The sequence below is a fragment of the Pleurodeles waltl genome, chromosome 3_1 (genome assembly GCF_031143425.1).
Source record: "Pleurodeles waltl isolate 20211129_DDA chromosome 3_1, aPleWal1.hap1.20221129, whole genome shotgun sequence".
NCBI lineage: Eukaryota > Metazoa > Chordata > Amphibia > Caudata > Salamandridae > Pleurodeles > Pleurodeles waltl.
In genome coordinates, this window is record NC_090440.1 from 833,423,810 (window position 1) to 833,443,593 (window position 19,784).

The 19,784-nt window shown below is 42.1% G+C and overlaps 1 protein-coding gene across 3 annotated transcripts in view; it reads right to left on the reverse strand.

Annotated features, from left to right (window-relative positions):
- The window catches only part of ABCC8 (ATP binding cassette subfamily C member 8), an 848,693-nt gene that overhangs the window by 88,446 nt on the left and 740,463 nt on the right, over positions 1-19,784 (reverse strand). For all 3 annotated transcript variants that reach the window (XM_069223742.1, XM_069223743.1, XM_069223745.1), the window contains 3 exons: positions 15,813-15,933; positions 15,560-15,690; positions 6,305-6,383 (listed from right to left, as the gene is read on the reverse strand). In XM_069223742.1, coding sequence (XP_069079843.1) covers positions 6,305-6,383; positions 15,560-15,690; positions 15,813-15,933 — 331 coding nt within the window. The remainder of the gene's footprint in view (positions 1-6,304; positions 6,384-15,559; positions 15,691-15,812; positions 15,934-19,784) is intronic.

Sequence of the window (19,784 nt, forward strand, 5' to 3'; positions counted from 1 at the left end):
GCCGTTTTAAATATAAAGTTCCATTCAGGCCACGGTAAACCCTATTGGTGTGATGGTCGAACTCTAAAAAACAATGGCAGAAAATGAGGAGTCAAATGTAATGGAAACATCCCCAACCACGACTCCCGAACAACGAAGTTATGAACAACGAAAGCGGAACAACGCTTTCGCTAAACACGACTTCCTTGTTCGGTTCCTTAAACACACATGTGCTGAACAACACACATGCGTGGTTAAGGCACAGAATAAGGGAGTCGGCTTCGTCGGAGGATGTGATCAGGTCAGCAGGGCTGGGGCCGTTCTAGGGGCGGGGGAGGGGGGTTGGGCATTTTTAGTTTTAGGGACAGGGTGTGGGGGTCAGGTATTTTTTGTTTTTGGGGGTAGGGGGTCAGGGTGGTTTAGGTTTAGGGGTGGAGTGGGGGTTGGGGGACTTTTAGGGGTGGGGTGGGGGTTTGGGTATTTTTAGTTTTTGGGGGTGGTGGGTCTGAGTGGTTTAGGTTTAGGGACGGGGTGGGAGAGTCAGGGATTTTGAGTTTTAGGGACAGGGGCGGGGGGTGGGTATTTTTAGTTTTTGGGGTGGGGGTCAGGGTGGTTTAGGTTTAGGGGTGGGGGTGGGGTGTGGTGGGTCAGGGCATTTTTAGATTTAGGGGTGGGGTGAAGGGGGTCGTGGTATTTTTTGTTTTTGGGGGTGGGGGTTGGGGTGGTTTAGGTTTAGGAGTGGGGGAGGTGGGTTGGGGCATTTTTAGTTTTTGGGAGTGGAAGGTCAGAGTGGTTTAGGTTTAGGGGCGAGGGGAGTTGGGCATTTTTAGTTTTAGGAGCAAGGGGTGGGGGTTGGGTATTTTTAGTTTTTAGGGGTGATGGTCGAGGTGGTTTAGGTTTAGGGGTGGGGGTGGGGTGGATCGGACATTTTTAGTTTTGGGGGTGAAGGGGGTTCGGGGTATTTTTTGTTTTTGGGGGTGGGGGTCGGGGTGGTTTAGGTTTAGGGGTGGGGGGTCGGGGTAGTTTAAGTTTAGGGGCGAGGGTGGGGGGTCAGGGTATTTTTTGTTTTTTTGGGGCGGGGTGGGGGTCGAGTAGTTTAGGTTTTAGGCGGGTGGGGGGTCGCAGTAGTTTTAGGGCTGGGGTGGAGGGTCAGGGTAATTTTAGTTTTTAGGGGCAGGGTGGAGGGTTGGGGTACTTTTAGGAGTGGGTGGTCGGGGTAGTTTAGGTTTTAGGGGGGTGGGGGTCAAGGTAGTTTTAGGGACAGGGTGGGGATTGGGGTATTTTTAGTTTTTAGGGGCGTGGTGGGTGGTTGGGGTAGTTTTAGGGGCGGGGTTGGGGTGGTTGGGGTAGTTTAGGTTTTAGGGGTGGGTGGGGGGTTGGGGTAGTTTTAGGGGCAGGGGTTGGGGGTCGGCAGTTTGGGTTTTAGGGGTGGGGGGCTGTGGTAGTTTTAGGGGCGGGTGGGGGGTCGGGGTACTTTAGGTTTTAGGGGTTGGGAGGACGCGGTAGTTTTAGGGGTGGGGTGGGGGGGTCAGGGTATTTTTAGTTTTTGGGGTGGGGGTTGGGGTAGTTCAGGCTTAGGGGCAGGGGTGCAGGATCGGTGTAGTTTAAGTTTGGGGGTGGGGTTGTGGTAGTTTTAGGGGCGGGGTGAGGGGTCAGGTATTTTTAATTTTTAGGAGTGTTGAAGGGTCGTGGTAGTTTTAGGTGAGGGGTAGCTTAAGTTTTAGGGGTGGGGGCTGGGATAGTGGTAGAATTGTTTTTAGGGGTGGGGGTTGGGGTACGATTGTGTTAGGGGTGGGGGGTTGGGGTAGGGGGAGTCGCATGCTGTAACCACGCATGCCGTTCACGCATGCTTTTATCAGGAATGCCTTTACAACGAAAAATCGTTGTTAAGGCGTTCATGGTAACGTCATCGCTGTTCCAACCGTGTTGTTTAGGCATTCGTGGTTCCAGCATGTGCTGTTCTGACTCCTATTCGACACAATAACTGATGCTTACTGGTAGTTACGGAGGCACTCGAAAGAAAAGGTGCATGCTTGTTTGTTGTGGACCTATTTCACAAGGTTTTTCCAGATTTGTCATGCTGGGATTTAGACTCTCAAATACAGTGTACATGGATTCCCCTCTGTAAACATTCTGCAACCAGTTCTCAGCCTCAATGTATTCTCATATACAGGGAGTGCAGAATTATTAGGCAAATGAGTATTTTGACCACATCATCCTCTTTATGCATGTTGTCTTACTCCAAGCTGTATAGGCTCGAAAGCCTACTACCAATTAAGCATATTAGGTGATGTGCCTCTCTGTAATGAGAAGGGGTGTGGTCTAATGACATCAACACCCTATATCAGGTGTGCATAATTATTAGGCAACTTCCTTTCCTTTGGCAAAATGGGTCAAAAGAAGGACTTGACAGGCTCAGAAAAGTCAAAAATAGTGAGATATCTTGCAGAGGGATGCAGCACTCTTAAAATTGCAAAGCTTCTGAAGCGTGATCATCGAACAATCAAGCGTTTCATTCAAAATAGTCAACAGGGTCGCAAGAAGCGTGTGGAAAAACCAAGGCGCAAAATAACTGCCAATGAACTGAGAAAAGTCAAGCGTGCAGCTGCCACGATGCCACTTGCCACCAGTTTGGCCATATTTCAGAGCTGCAACATCACTGGAGTGCCCAAAAGCACAAGGTGTGCAATACTCAGAGACATGGCCAAGGTAAGAAAGGCTGAAAGACGACCACCACTGAACAAGACACACAAGCTGAAACGTCAAGACTGGGCCAAGAAATATCTCAAGACTGATTTTTCTAAGGTTTTATGGACTGATGAAATGAGAGTGAGTCTTGATGGGCCAGATGGATGGGCCCGTGGCTGGATTGGTAAAGGGCAGAGAGCTCCAGTCCGACTCAGATGCCAGCAAGGTGGAGGTGGAGTACTGGTTTGGGCTGGTATCATCAAAGATGAGCTTGTGGGGCCTTTTCGGGTTGAGGATGGAGTCAAGCTCAACTCCCAGTCCTACTGCCAGTTCCTGGAAGACACCTTCTTCAAGCAGTGGTACAGGAAGAAGTCTGCATCCTTCAAGAAAAACATGATTTTCATGCAGGACAATGCTCCATCACACGCGTCCAAGTACTCCACAGCGTGGCTGGCAAGAAAGGGTATAAAAGAAGGAAATCTAATGACATGGCCTCCTTGTTCACCTGATCTGAACCCCATTGAGAACCTGTGGTCCATCATCAAATGTGAGATTTACAAGGAGGGAAAACAGTACACCTCTCTGAACAGTGTCTGGGAGGCTGTGGTTGCTGCTGCACGCAATGTTGATGATGAACAGATCAAAACACTGACAGAATCCATGGATGGCAGGCTTTTGAGTGTCCTTGCAAAGAAAGGTGGCTATATTGGTCACTGATTTATTTTTGTTTTGTTTTTGAATGTCAGAAATGTATATTTGTGAATGTTGAGATGTTATATTGGTTTCACTGGTAATAATAAATAATTGAAATGGGTATATATTTTTTTTTGTTGAGTTGCCTAATAATTATGCACAGTAATAGTCACCTGCAAACACAGATATCCCCCTAACATAGCTAAAACTAAAAACAAACTAAAAACTACTTCCAAAAATATTCAGCTTTGATATTAATGAGTTTTTTGGGTTCATTGAGAACATGGTTGTTGTTCAATAATAAAATTAATCCTCAAAAATACAACTTGCCTAATAATTCTGCACTCCCTGTATGTCGACAACTTGATAATTGACTGGAAATATATGCCAAATCATGCCCACATGCACCATGCTTGATTGTGGATATAACGTTTTTAATTTCAAATCTTTTTGTTAGCTTTTTAAAGAAATATACTACTTTATAGGAAATAATGCACATTCTTATCATATATGTAATATGAAGATAGTTTTGAATGAAAGAAGGTATAATCAATAACTCTACACATAATAATGTAATCACAAAATATCTGAACAGATCATGAACATTTTAGCTGATTTAGTCAGTACTTTGCTGTGAACATTTTGGAGTCCCATAAACATATGTGAAATAAAAGAAGAGACATATGAAATGAATCAGCAGAAAAGCGAAAGAGAAGAAGAAAGAGGAAAAGAGGCAGTTGCACAGATGTGCAGAAGATGAGGTTGGGATGACCAGAGCAGTTGAAAAGCAGGAAGCAGAGGAGAGGCACTAGGAATATGTTTGAGAGAATCCACATTGCTAAAGAAGGAATGTTGTTCATATATGCCTATGGAGGTTTAATCTTTTGTAAGTATAGATCTAACTTGTCCCACAGGAGGTTAGCAGATCTAATATTATGGTTGTTGTGAGTCAGAATATGATCCCAGCTTTTTATAAAACATACCCACGCTCACCATGTGTGATCTGAAATATCTTTGGAGTACTTCTATTCACATAAAATTGTATTGATGCCAATTGTTAGAAGAAGGCCGATGAGATAAAAGTTATCCATAGTTGTAAAGGAAAAATATACAGGCAGAGGGCCAAACACAATGTCATATGGATTTAGAGACATATTGAAATTGATTGTTTCACTAATTGCCCATTTGATCTCAGACCATACATTGCTAACATCAGTGTAGTAGTATACCATATGGTGTAGATTTGCTTGCTTTTCTGAGCAGCTCCAACACTTGGGGTAGTCAATGACAACCTGTGTATAAAGTCTGTCAGTAGCCCAACATGTTCATTGATGTAGGAGGTGCATGAGCTTGTATTTTCAACAGTGTGTCCAGATGTAGTGTCATTCCTTTTTAGTTGGTAGCTTTCTGTTTGAGGAATTAAAATATTTCTCTTATTTCATGATATTATCCTTATTTATTCTGTTATTAACTTTGCCTTTTGTTTCGTTTGTTTGGAGTATCAGAAATTTATCAAAGTCTGAATTTGGAGGTTTGTGTTCAGATTGTAACATAGAGAAGAAAGAAGGGTAGTCAAAAGCTTGGTATACGTTCTTACTGGGAATAATCCGTTTTGTTGTCTACTCTTCCCACATTAACATTTCCCATCTATTTTTACGTTTGTGTTTAACTAGAGTGGCGTTAAACTGGAGTTGAAGTCTACGGTCCAGGATTGTAATGGTTTGATAGAATTTTTCAAAATATTGTGAGAATGAGGGACTTCTCATTTGGACATAGCGAGCGTATGGAGATATAGCTTTCATTGTTCGGTCAACGTTTTCTCATTTTACAATTGAATGTGTTAATTTTCTGTATGGGAAACAGTCAAAGATTTGAACATTTGTGTGAATCTGTGACAGTCGTAGAAAAATCGGAGCATTTCTGGAAATATTTGTGAATATCTCAAAAATCTGAAATTTGCTCCAAGCATAGATGGAAGCATAAAGGTCCCTTAATGTATAGCACCAATATGGGGAGGGAAGACACTGCATCCCAAAATTGTCAATTTTGAATGTGTTTATAAGACTTAATAAGGTAAAATGCATGGTATTGTCTACACATGGATATACTATTCATTACCAAAGCGTTACAGAGAAGTAAAACGGGTATAAAAGTTAACTAATACTTAGAGCCTAAGGGGGGAGAGTACTATGAAGGAAGGAAAAATAACATTTTACGGTTAATGAATTGAAGCAGATCACAGACATGCATTCCTAAATTCCTGGGTGGCTGAAGTGACATCAAGCACCATCTAGCCCCTGATGAAATCACAGGGTGTAACACTCTATCCCACCATTAGCCTCTCGAAAGCCAACATTCTTTTTTCTACTGAGGAGCTAGAGGAGAGGCCGGGAGTGACAAATATAAAAAATAAACAAGGCTTGAAGAGCCATTTTGCTATTTTCTGTAATGGCCACTAACTTTGTTGACTACGGTATTCAGGGGCAATGACAGAGGTATCGAGAGGTAAGTCTGAGGTAGCAGCTACTGACCCATGTGACGTCCACAAAGCACATCTACGCATTAAGGCCCATATTTATACTTTTTTAGGGCCGCATTTGCATCATTTTTTTATGCAAAAGCGGCACACACTTACAAAATACAATTGTATTGCAGCGCCAAAAAAGTATAAATATGGGCCTAAATGTCAGATCATTCTAAGCTTTGGGCACACAAAATAAAGAACAAAACAATGCTTGAGAAAGAAAGCATTTTTCAGCGTAGGTGTTTTTTTAGCTGTGCATGCCCTAGATTAGGCATATAGTAGATCATGACTAATAACCATCAAATAAGAGGATTACCAGTCCAGTTGGTATTGGTAGTGGTTCAGCAATGCTTTGTGTAATATGCTTGCATCCTCATTTTTTTGTTAAATGAAACTAGAGATGGACGTTTTAGAACATACCTTGAAAGTTGTCGACCATTCTGAAAAAGGCTAAGGAGAACGATGACTTTCCACTGCCTGTTCTTCCACATATGCCAATCTGTAAATTAATAATGTGAGAAGATATTTATATTAACACTGTGAATAATGAAACCCTTCAGCCAAAACATTTTACTCAAAAATCATGTATTTTGAGACATAGGTTACTGCTTTGGATGAGGCAGTGTTCTAATGATAAACCAGAAGCCAATTTCTGTCAATGGCAGATCCTAGAAATAACAGGAAAGGGACATAAAAACATAATAAAAACGCTGTTCATATTGCAGTAACTGGTTTCAACAGCAGCACTCAAATAACAGCATTGGGTATGTGTTTTGTACATCAAACTGTATGCCACTGTTTCACTGCTTGAAAACAATGTTTATGTTATACAACATCTGTATACAATACAAATACATCTGGCTTGCACCAAAGTGAATTTGATAGGGTACATAGTACAGGTGATATGAAATACCTAATCATGCGTCGCTAGGTTGTGGGTGTCGTAAACCTTATTAAGATAGTTAAACATGTTTTGAGACTGCTCCTTTTACATGCACAGTAATCCATGCTATAATTACTTCACACATAGATTATGCTAATATCCTGTACCTGGGTCTGCTTGACTATCTGCTCAAGAGATCGCAGACAATTCAGAACTCAGCAGCTAGACTAGTCTTAAAATTGCCTATGTGTCTGTCAATTGCGCCCCATCTGAAGTACCTGTTAAGGAGAGAATTCAATTCATGCACTAGTCTTGGCTCACAGAGCTTTCTATGACACGGGCCCCCACTGTTGATAAGGCTACAGCATTTCCATCTGTCTAGAGACATCTGTTCATCTGACGCTAACTTACTAGCAGTGCCAAGGATAAAAAAAAAATCAGGTAGGGGCTTCATTCTCCTATGTTGAAGCTAATGCATCCCTCTGCACTGCAGCAAGATCGGGGGGAATATCTCTTTAGCAAAACAGTGAAAACCTGGCTATTCGAACAGGCCTTTTGAGGGCTCTACACTAATGATGGGGTGAATTGTTGCAGTTTATTTAGCACCAGAACACTATTATGAGTGGCTGTTGCACTTTATATATTTGATTGATTGATTGATTGATTGATTGTTTGCTAAGCATTCTGCCCGGTCAATGACAAGCTTCGTGGTATTGCCATTAAAAAGACAGGACGTGGTATTAATTGTAAATCAGCCCTCCTGAATCTTAAAGTGGCAATCAGTGCATTTTAAGCAATCTGAAGTTCCATTCCACCTGACTGAAGCACTTTGCACCAGGCAGAGCACTTAAAAGTGGGTAAGCAATTTGAGTAGACGCCAGTGAAACATTTCTACAGACAGGTGACTGCGATTCTGGAAATCGGGTACAAATATCATCCTGATGGGTGATCTTGTGCAGCCTAAATCAAGGTTGGTCTTCTCAAATGCATACTGGATGTCTCATTGTCTGGCTTAGATAACCAGTGGTGTTGGAGAGCCTATATATGTCAGAACAACGAGTACAAAGTTGCAACATTTTTGAGGCATCTATATTGTGTAGGTACGTAATATCAGTTAGTATATGTGTTCTTAAATCCACATTTATGTATGTTAAATACTATATGTATATTTACAGACCTACACATGTATGGTTTGTCGTGGTGCTAATTTCGCTTCCACCCTTCCCCTCGGGACATGTAGTGTACCATTGTCAAAGCAGCCATTCAGCATTTCAAAGATCCAAGCAAACTAGTCTGAAGGTGCACAACCAAGTGCAATGTGATTATTGAGCATCAAAAACATGCATGCCAACTCTCCCTGAGTCGTATTCACTGATCTTGCACCACTATGATGTACTGCTTATGACTACACATATTACAATAATGCTACAATACTTGCATTTTAATATATGTTAATATCTAAAACTGAGTATTTTAATACTTCGGTGACAGTGCCACCCTCCTGTCATCCTGTTAGAGGATTACTCCCTATGTGCTGAACTGTGTCTATCATTAATTGCAAAACCAGACTTTGTTAAATATACACTACCAATAGGAGTTGTAACAGGCAGCAATTACAATTTTCGTGCTCCCTTTTGTCTTGTTGATGACCTGTTAAATTGTGGAAGGTCGAAACGCTGACAACAACATTCTGGCTGAAAAATAATTTATTGGGCAATGATATACATGTAGGACCATTCCCATCCATTTATTTTCATGCCCAATATTGGACTATCATTACATTTTGCCAATGCTTTTGCTTTAATTTTTTTGTGTGTAGAACTTTGCACTGTCCACTTCAATTTCACAAGCACTGTGTGTTCACTTTGCACATTGAGCACTTTGTAGTCACACTTGATGCTGCCATTAAATAAAAACACATATGAATATATTTAAAGATAATAAATAATATCTTTTGGATTACAGTTGGCCATATCTTTTCTGTAATTGATTTTTACTATTGCATGAAAGATGGAAACTGGTTATTTGAAATGATGTCCCCTGAGACATTATTGTGAGATATCACTCATAGAAAGTTGACATTTTCTTATCCTAACCATTTGGCACCTGCAGACTGATCCTGGGTCAGATAACTAGGTGTAAGATTTAAGTTGGCCTACGAGTATTGCTTCCAGACAGTGAAACAAAGGGAATATAGGTGATGGCATGATGGGCCACTCTGACTTAAAGGTGGAAGAAGCTGTCACCTACCACACTTGCAAATCACGACGGTCCTGCCTGAATACTCTCACAAATGGTTTGCCACTTGTATTTTGTGACTGCAGACAAGGAGGGCCAGGACAGGGAGAGAGGATGCCTGATGCCTCAGGAGGGCAGAAACATCTAGAAGCTTGCTCCACTTCAACATAGGCACCAGGTATAAATGTTGGCTCCTTATATCCAATTCCTGAGTACACTTCTATATCTGTGAACTCTGCCAGGAAGAAGGACCGCTGTGCTCCTGAAAGGGCTGTCACACTGGACTGCTGCTCTGAAGGACTGCTGCCCTGCTGTGCTGACCTGTTGTCCTCTTGCCTGGGTGAGAAGGACTGGGCCTGCATCTCTAAACTGAGGGCCTCAGCGTGACTCCAAGGTCTAGGTGGCTGGTCTCCTGGTCAGAAGCCTCAGGGACACAATAGGCTTAAAAAAACCTTGAACCAGCACCTGGACTCAGCTATCTGTGAGTCATCTCCTGCCAAGTGGTGCCACCCACGTCGTTGACCCTTAAAAGTGGGCTTGAAGGTGATCTGCTAGCTTATTTGGTGACCAAGCCGAAGCGGCCATCCTTCTGCTGCATGGTGCATCCCTGAGCAGAACCTATGCATTGCCTTTGTTGTGTGCACTTTCCCGGTGTCAGGACTTTACATTGACCCCGCAGCATCATTGGAACTATCCACCGCTATGCAACGCATCCCTGACGTAGGCCCTTGCATTGCAAGCCTCTCGTCAATGGCAGCCTCGACCACGATGCAGTATCCTGCATCACAAGCCTCACCACTTATTCTGGGCCAGCCGTTGAGCGACGCATCCTTGATGCAGGACTTCAAGTACCCTCAATATCCAAGACCCTCAATGTAAATGAATGACCTTGCAGCTCCTCGGGACCGACACTATGTCACAGACCTCCATTCAGGAACTCATATTGCCTCAGTTATGCAATGCATCCATGATGAGGGACTATGTAACTCTTCATAACCAGTACTTAGGGTCTCATTTTTAATTTTGTTTAGCAGGCCTAACTGGGTCCCTCAAGCTGGCTCATGCTCCATTGCAGTTGGCCCGAACTTGTGACTTTGTCCAGGTCTAGCACATCCAGATATAAACAGTTGGCGCTGTAGCATCTTCACCAGGCTAGGTACCCCCCATGACTAGGCCACACACAGAGCTGTAAATCACCCATCTTTTCTCCTCTGCATGTAGCTGTGAACTCCAACATTCTAAACCAAGCTTTCAGGACCTTCTATTCTAGTGATTACACCACACTGGTTCGGAGTGTGCTCAAAAGCAGAAAGGTTTTGTTCTAAATCATGCAAGAGATTACATCTCCCCTAAAGATGGTAAAGAATCAGCAGCAGCAGTCACTGATTTCTCAAAGTCTTTCTTTCACCACTCCTAGTTGAAGACCGATGAAACACAGGCCTAATCTGAGATGAGTCTCTGGTAACAGTCTTCCAGGGTACTGGGCAATCATAGAGTGTCCTTTGGTAGACACCACTTGGAAAGGTTCAGCATCATAAGGAGCACCATATTTTCTTTTGAGCATCTGTTGAGCAATCACCAAGTCTTTTCTGTATGTTGTCTCTTGTCTGCATAAACTTTAATTTTCTGTTTGTTAACCACATCCCTGGTATGAATCATGTTTTCATTTTTATCTCTTTCAGTGGTCAATTGAAGTAACTTGGTTGTCATTGCTCTCCCGAACATCAAAGTCACTGGACTTTCACCTGTGGTCAAGTGAGGTGTCAAACGATAAGCCTGTAGAGTAGAATTCAATACTGTTTTCACATTGAGCTACTCAAGAGTTGCATGAAGCACTGCTTTCTTCACTGTGCTCATAAAACACTCAACAAGTCCATTGGCCTGTGGCCATCAAGGTGCGATCTTTTGATGCATTATATTCAGATGCCCCAGAAATTCTTTAAATTCTTTACTGTTGAAGGGTGGACCACTGTCAGACTTTACATCGGCTGGTATACCACATGTCACAAAGATGCTGTCAAGTTTTTCGATTACTCGTTCATCAGTCGTGGGTGAGAGATCTTCAACCAATACAAAACATGAGTATTCATATACAATCACCATTAACCTTTGTCCATTATCAGGTGGACCAAAGGCTATTCTCTCACACACATGAATAGGGAGTTCTGACATGTTCAGAGTATGTTGAGTAACCTTTTTTGACAGGCAATTGCATATGTGACAGGCCTTGAGTTTCTTTTCATCTTAGTCATCTTAAAGTATGGAAACCAAACTCGATCTCGAAGAGTTCTCTTTGTGACAACAATACCACAATGTCCTTCATGAGCCGCTTCAATCACTTTTTGTCTCACATTCTCCTTAATCAGGATCCTTGTTTCTTGCAATATAACTCCTTCTTGAGTTATGGACAGTTCATCTTTGACATTTTTATATTTTTGATATTCACCATTACTGCAGAGAGGTCATATGTGTTTTGGTTATGACTGATGTGTAATTATGTCTTTTAACTTCAGCAGGTCACTATCATGACTTGTGCAGTGACAGACTGGATTAACAAGGCAGCAGCTGGTGTGCTTGACGATGAAGTTAATATAGGCCTAAGCTGTCTTGAAGGGAGTACTGTGACTTTATATAGGTACTCTCAAAAAGTAGTCAGCAAGATTTTGATCCATTCCTGGACTATGCACAACTGTATAATCGTACTGTTGCAATCTTAATCTCCAATGTTCAGTGCGAGAAGACATTTTGGCTTTTGGATTGCCAAAAATGGTCTGCAAAGCTCAATGATTAGCCACCAGTGTAAATGGCCTTCCATGCAGGAACTCATGAAAATGTTCACAATTCCCTACCACAGTCAAACTTTCTTCCTCAGGTTGTGAGCAAGCGAGCTCTGTTTGAGACAAACGCCTACTAGCATAGGCCACAATATGTAATTTGGCATTTGGGTGTCCACTATGCTTTGCAAGAATAGCACCTAACCGACCGGGCTAGCTCAACCACAACCGCTGTATGAAGCTCTGGATTAAATTACGTCATTTCTGCAGCATTTTCTATTACATTTTTAATTCTCTTAAAACTTTTCTCACATTCTTGTTATCATTGAAACAAAACATTTTTCTTTGTCAACTCTCGTAATGGAGCACTAACAGTAGCAAAGTGTTGTATGTATGTTGAACAGTAACTGTCCATGCCAAGAAAAAAGTGTACCATTAAAACATCTTGTGGAGGGGGTCAGCATTTGACAAAGCTTGTACTTTTGCAGGATCAGACATCATACCCCCATCAGAAAAGATACTGCCAAAATATATATTTTTTTGTTTTGTTGAACTCATACTTGTCTAGATTCAAAGTCAAACCTGCATCACTCAGTAATTGACATACTTGTGTGAGAGCTCTATTGTGCTCCTTCTATGTAGCTCCCAAAAAAATGTCATTGTTATGTTTAAATGCATATACAACAGATTGTATGATGCGTCAAATGACATCTTGCAAAAGTTCTGCAGCCGATGACACACCAAAACTAAGTGCCTGATTTAGATTTTGATGGTAATGGTCCCGCTGTTGATTTTTTGACGGAAAAGCTGTCCCTCTACCAGGCGGTCCGCTCTGCGCAATTTAGATGTTGGCAGTCCCATGGCCAATAATCTGCCCCAGTCACACCGACTCCGCCAGAACTTCCCACCTGCATTTACGGTGGCATAGGAGAAAGTGACTGAAGTCTGGGACTCCAGCCACCCTTCCCCCCAAGCCTACTTGGATGCACCTTCCCACCAACACAAATGTGGCAGTGCTACCTCCACACCTGAGGTGGCGGATTGGTTGGGAAATTAGGTTAAAAACCTATCTTCTTTGCCAGTTGCAATTCTGTTTTTGAGTGGACACAACTGGACAAGAACTTCCATTGCTGCTGCCCCTGGACCACAGAGAATAAATGACCCACATAGTTGGACTCGAAGGTAGGGAATCAGCATTGCCAGTCTATGTTGTGAGGTCACAGCATATGAGCTTAGGAACACTGAAGTCATATACATATCAAAGTATTTTTTTTTAAATTACTGTCACGTGCATATGTTGGGAACACAATTGTGTCAGACATGGAGAGGGACACACTGGTACAAGGCACATATCGCACACATACACAGATGTCATTTTGGTGTCCGTATTTAATGCACAATGAATGCTTGCATCACAATGACATAACATTCACACTTGTCAACTATGTCATTGTGTGCACATGGTAAAGGGACCTGTACTTGTTATGTTGTGCTTCCAGTTACGTATGTGAGTCAGTACATATATGTGTGCGATTGGATTGCGTGGTTGAGATGGCGGGAGCTCGAGTGGATGATGTGGTTGTGTCAGATTGTGTTTCACTTGAATATGGGTCTGATGTTGTTCTGTATGTTTGGTTGTGTGTTGTGTTGCTCTGTGTAACATTTAGGTGAGTATCACTGTTGTGTGGTGGTCGTTGTCGTGATGTGTGTAGTTGTGCTTTTGTGTGATTGTGTTTGTGTAGATGAGTGTATAGTTGTGTTGGTTGTCATAGTTATGTCGTGTATGAGTGTAGTATCAATATTGTGTGTATGTTGTGTCATGTATGTATGCCAATGTGTGTTTTTGGCATGAACATGTTGTGTTGTAGTGGAATTGCAATGGTCTCCCTCCATCAGCAATCGACCACCAGTACACCATCTGCAGGACTGCAACATTTAAATATGGTTGGTGGGTGACTGCCAGCCTGACAGCTCGGAGGAGCACTCTGGCGGTCGGCAGCTCAGCCGCAGTAAATCTAAATACAGTGGTCAGAATACCTTCTTGATGGCATAATCAGGTCTGCAGCAGTGTTGGATTGGTGATAATAATGTCAAGATCATACTCAGGCTCTAAGTCTTTTATAGCTAAACAAACCAACATGTTTAGAAAAGGTTGTAATGTTCCTGCAGCTTTCTTCAAGTTCCAACTGATGATAGCCTTTATTCAAATCAAGTTGAGAAAAAACCTTCGCACCATTCAATTTCATTATCATGTCAGCAATGTGTGGCCCTGGATGTTGTTCTCGTTCAATTGCTTTGTTTGCCTGGTGCATGTCAACACAAATACACACAGCTCCCTCACTGTCCTTTTTGGGCACTACTGCTGAGGGAGAAAGCCATGATGTTGGACCAGCAGACCACTCAATAACATCGTGCTTAAGAAATTATTACAGTTCTCTTTCAACAGTTTCTTGTCTATGTCTCTGAGCAACAGGAGGGACATACTCATTAATATGTAGCTTTACTTCCATAGTATTTAACTTTCCTAAACCATTGAACAATAAAGGGAATTGATTTACTATTTTGTGATGAGCATTCATGTTGTAATTCACAGAAACCAGTCCCATATCAGCGGCCATGTTAAAACTGAGCAAGACAGGTACTTACCACTGTACCTTGAAGCACATGGATAAGCTTTGCATCTTTGTTTTCTTATGTTTCACTGCCGCTATAAATTAACCTTTACTCTTGATGGGCATCAATGCAGACCAAGTATACACTTTGGTCTTTGACAACGCAAGCCTCAGTAATGGAGGCAGTTCATTGTATTACTCTTCATGCATTATATTTATCAATGTCCCGCTGCTGATAATGAAAGGTATTGAACATACATTTGTTTTCAATGTAATCTTTGAACAGTGTTTGTATGACTTTGTTGATTTGGCATGTCTATTTTTCTTTGACTACTATGTAATGAAATACACTGTTCCAAAAAGAAAAGAGAGACAGGGAGAACACTAGGGAGTCCTAATTATTAGGAGCAAGAGTCCTCACACACCCTATTGGGTGACACGCTTCATAATCGGACGTGCTCCTCGTCAGACCGGCGCTGCAATGTCTGACGGGCACCCCCGTAGGGGGGCTCTTTGCCAGAGATCTTTTCTCGATGATGCCACAAACCCCAAGAGTGAGTAAGGAGAAAAAGAGGAGAGATCAACAGAAAATCTAAAATTGGCTCAAGACCCTAACTGAGTACTAAGTTTATTTGTCTGTGTTGGGTGATGGCCAAGATTAAAAATGTAACAAGAGAGTGAAATAGAGATAATGCTCAACTACTCTATACCAACTTTTTAAGGAAGAGAGGAGGCCAGGAACTACCAGACCTTCCTCAAAAGGAGGTTGACATGTTTCACGTCTCTATGGTCCAAAAGGATCCTATGACTCTTCTTCAGGACCTAATGCATCTTAAACTTCTCCTACAATAAACTAAATTGACTCCTGCAATCTGAAACCTCTTTCAAGTTGTGTTGACGCTTTTTTATATATAATCCATAAAATAAATTAACCCCTATTCTCTGTTTCTTAGTATTTCCATTACTGGCAATCCCACATTTCCACTCAGCTATTTTTTTGTTTTGGAAGGAGCATTGCTTGGTGTAGAAGGGTCAATGTTAGTAAAGCGTTTTGTGAAAACGAATATGATGAGTACAGTAGTCGTTATTTGTACATTTATCATGTTAACCAGTCAAATATACTTTTGTTAGAATCAGTGATTTACTTATTGGCTGGACGCTCGGTTACCTTTTGTCCAGGGCAGATGTGGGCGTTCACGTGCTTGAGGACTGGCTTCAGAGAGCTGTCATACCGCACGCTTAAATTCTGTATTTGGATTTCGCCACATTCAGGCCAGTTCTGCGGGATCTGCGATGGGGCTGCGCCGAGAGCATAACGTAGAAGTTAATTAATTACATTCATAAGATATTCATGGCCACTTAATCTTGCATCGTTAAACATTTAGCAGCTCTTATCTCCAGTACTTGAATGTCCTACTCACAGAGAAGTCCTTTGTAATTTTCCGTTTCGGTTTTCAGCAGGCCATTAATGCGTTTCACTGCTCCTAGCTGAATCTCCATGTCTGCCAGATTGCGCACCATCCAGTTCAAGTAGTTCGATACCTGAGGGAGAGTTAATGGAAAGATGGTTCTGCCGCTAGATCGTAATGCATTTTTTTCTTGTCATGGCTCGCTATTAGGATATTTCTAATAATTCGGTTTACTCACATGAGAACTGTTCACCACGGAAATAACCATAATCATTGGATGCACCTTAAATTACGAAGTAAACACAACCCTTTTTGTTAAAAAAAAACCTGGATTTTTTCGGCCTACCTTAGATTTCTGAGAATGTTTATTGTGAACGTGTTTGTTAATTTGGATGCGTTTTTGCTTCATAACGTAGGTTATGGGCATGAGACTTGACCAAACAGTACATGGCTGCCATATCGAGTCTAGGCCCACTTGATATATGCTACCTGGAAGCCAAGAGAAATGAATTAACTCGATACAACCATTGCGAGGGAAGCTCTCACTTCAGCAACCATGCGAAAATCTATCCACAACTGCTACCCTACAATAATGGCTACCTGTATTATAATAAAGTCTTATGGACGATTTTGTAGTTCTACTTTGTAACTGCCCTTATTTAAACTGACTGTAGGCTGTTCTAACAATTCGCATGAAAAGTGCCTTGACGCCCGCAGGTCTTGTTCACGCAGAAATAAATAACTACATCTAGTGTGTTATCATTAGACTGAGATAAAAATCAGTCATCGTGAGGGTGGTGACTTTCCAAGGGCCATATGGAAACAAAGTTTATTCAGGTAGCTAGCACCCTGGGACTGAAACGATGGGTTTAACAGTTCAACTCTATGCTCGCTAATTCCATCTTTTCACTGTATGACTTCTGTCTCAGAGAAAACTGGTTAGTTCACCAAATGTGCATCTGCTGTTTTGAGGCCTAAATCAAGAACATCTGACCGAGTTGACCTACTTATGTGGCTGCACATATCTAGAATGAATACAAATTGTGTTCCCTACCCATATGTTAAAGTTTTATCAGCCTATGAATATAACTATTGTAGAGGCAAATGGGAGGAAATGTACCTTTTTGCGTGATCACCCTGATTTACGTGTCTTTTTCTGTACCATTTTTTCATAAGTATCCTGTGACACTGCTATTCAGGGCTACGCTGTGCGTGCTCTTGCCCACAAATGATATTGGTGAAAATGGTTTCACCCAATCGGTCATATAAGTCGCCTGTAAGGCCTCGGTACATGGAACACACAATACACCATTGTCAAAGGGGTTAAATGCCATATATAGAAACTGTAGTATGTAATTACACCATACACATATATGGCACAAAATATGGCTGCCAGGAGCACCTTTTATGCTTTAACTTGACTGAAGTTTAAAAGCTCTGAAGTGATACATAAAAAGAAATATGTCACGCACAAAGCGTGCCTTGTAAGACCAGAGTACTTAGGCCCATATTTATACTTTTTTAGCACTGCGTTTTTGCCGCTTTTTGATGCAAAACGGCGCAAACTTACAAAATACAATTGCATTTTGCAAGTTTGCACCGCTTTTGCATAAAAAAATTACGCAAATGCGCCGCTAAAAAAGTATAAATATGGGCCTTAGTGTTTAGTTTTTAAAAAGTGGCACACTACATATTAGAGTTATTGAGCCTTCACAGTGACTAAATATCCTAAAAATATTTCAAAGACTTGGTCAGGCATTATTTGCCATTAACAGGCCATGGTATAATTAACCTATGTTCACTAGGCGTTTGCTTTCTCCTTGCTTTGCCCAAGGTTACACAAGGCAACGCAAAGCCTAAGTAAGATTTACAAAGCCACAGAAGGGGCGATTTGTTCCACCTTGCATGAAATTTTAAAGAAAGGTAACTCAGTACAGTGGCTTGCATGGTAGATTTCCATCTGTGGAGCAAGGACATTCCTGTACACAAATCCATGGAATTTGAGGCAATCCAGGACCTACTGAAATCATTAATACTGAATTTGCGCCAAAATGGTACACCACCTTGACCATGGTGTAACAAGAAGATAAATTGCCTCTGAGGATTGTTTTTATGCAGTAAGGTATCCCTTGATGCAGAAAAACAATACTGCCTGTAACAAATGGCACCCTTGCACCATCGTGCAAGGGTGCCTGTGTTGGTGCTAGGCAGCCTCACGTGCACCAGTGTAGGTAGAGCTTAAGAGCATTAAATGTTAGTAGGTATGGCACTATTCATCTCTCTCCCGTTTATGCAACACAGTGCAATAACTTTGCTCGAATTTTTAGTAAATGTGCTAAATAATTTACATCTTTGCTGGGAAAATGCTACAGTATTTTTTTTAAGTTATGTTCTGCTTAGTTTAAAAAGAGTGTAACTTCATGGTGAAAGTAGACTCCTGCCCTGCCTTATGTGTAGGGGGTATTGTCTGATTTATGAGGGGTAGCGTAGGCATGTTTGGTATGGTTGTAATGGTGGTAAGAAATGCTGCTTACTGGTGTAAGTGTATTTTTTATTACTATTACAGAAATGTCACTTCTAGAAAGTGAGCATTTCTCTGTGCTCATGACTCTGGTGTTTTGCAGCTTGACTCCAATCCACGCCTGGGCAGAGTGACAGTTGGGCTTTGTGCATACTTTTCAGACAGCCTGTAGACAGGTAGGGTGGAGGTGTCACTGAGGTGCATCTACATACTGAATAGTCTTACTGGGCTGAGAGAAGGGCGAGGCGGGCACACCTACATTTGTAAAGGCTGTGCCCTGGCCTCACACAATAGGGTTGTTTACCCCCAACTGATGTTTGGAGCCTGTGCTGGAGGAGAGAGGGGGCTACTCCCAGAACCAGCTGTAACTGGTTGGAACTTCCAATCTCCTTCCTTTGTAACCCACTGTAAAACTGAGTATAAGTACAGGGGAATTTTCCCCCCAATTTTGTGACATTTTGGAACTGGACACAATGCTGCTGGATGACTCACCAGGAACCGCCATGTACTGCTGCTGCTGCTGTGCTGATCTGTGACCTGCTGGGTCACTTTGAGGAACTGCCCACTGCCTGCGTTCTCCTTGTGCTGGCCTTCTGCTGGGCCCTGCCACCCTGTGCTCCCTTTTGGTACTGTTGTCCCCCAGGCGCTGGGTGCTGTGGCCCCTGACCCCTGCCATCATCAGGTGAAGCACCTAGAAAGCGCTTCAGTTTAGGATCCAACGCTGAGAGCGCTCTGTTAAATTATAGTCTAACATTTTGGAAAGCGCTTTTCTCTAGGTGCAGAATTCACCGCCACGACCCGGGCTGCTGAAAATGCCCTAGCGTTTTGAGAAGGACTCTCTGGCTGCAGAATTCACTGCCGTGACCGGGATCGATAATCTGCCCTCAGCGCTTTCAGAAGCGATTGAACCTTTGCAAGAAATCAAGGCCGCGACCTGGCTTTTGTTTATTTAAGAGCGCCGGAGTCATGCTGTCTACAGTGCCCCCAAGGCATCCTCAGCGGAAGAAAAGGAGCTAGCACGCTCATCATGAAAACCAGGTACTTTTAAAGGACAATATATATGTCATAGGTTCTTTATATAGACATTATTGATTTATATGTTGCCTACCTATTTTTATGATGTGCTACATATATGTACTAATGTTCCTTTTGGGCATAACATGCTAATATGTTTTCTTGATTTGCCATGTGTTTTATAATGCTCTTGGTAAAGGCATTTATGATACTTTTATGACAAGTGCATTTATTTAGTAATGTGACTCCTGACTACTGCGTATGTTGCACAATACTAAGTAACCTGTGTGTTATATGTGACTACTGCTGGTTTTGCAGAGTAACTAATGTGTAAAGTTCTGACAACTGCTAAGGTAGCAGGATATTACTGATATTTGTGTTTGGTCTAATAATTGCGTTGTGTGCAATACAGTATATTTTCACATAACTTGGTGTTGTGTTTCCTTTGT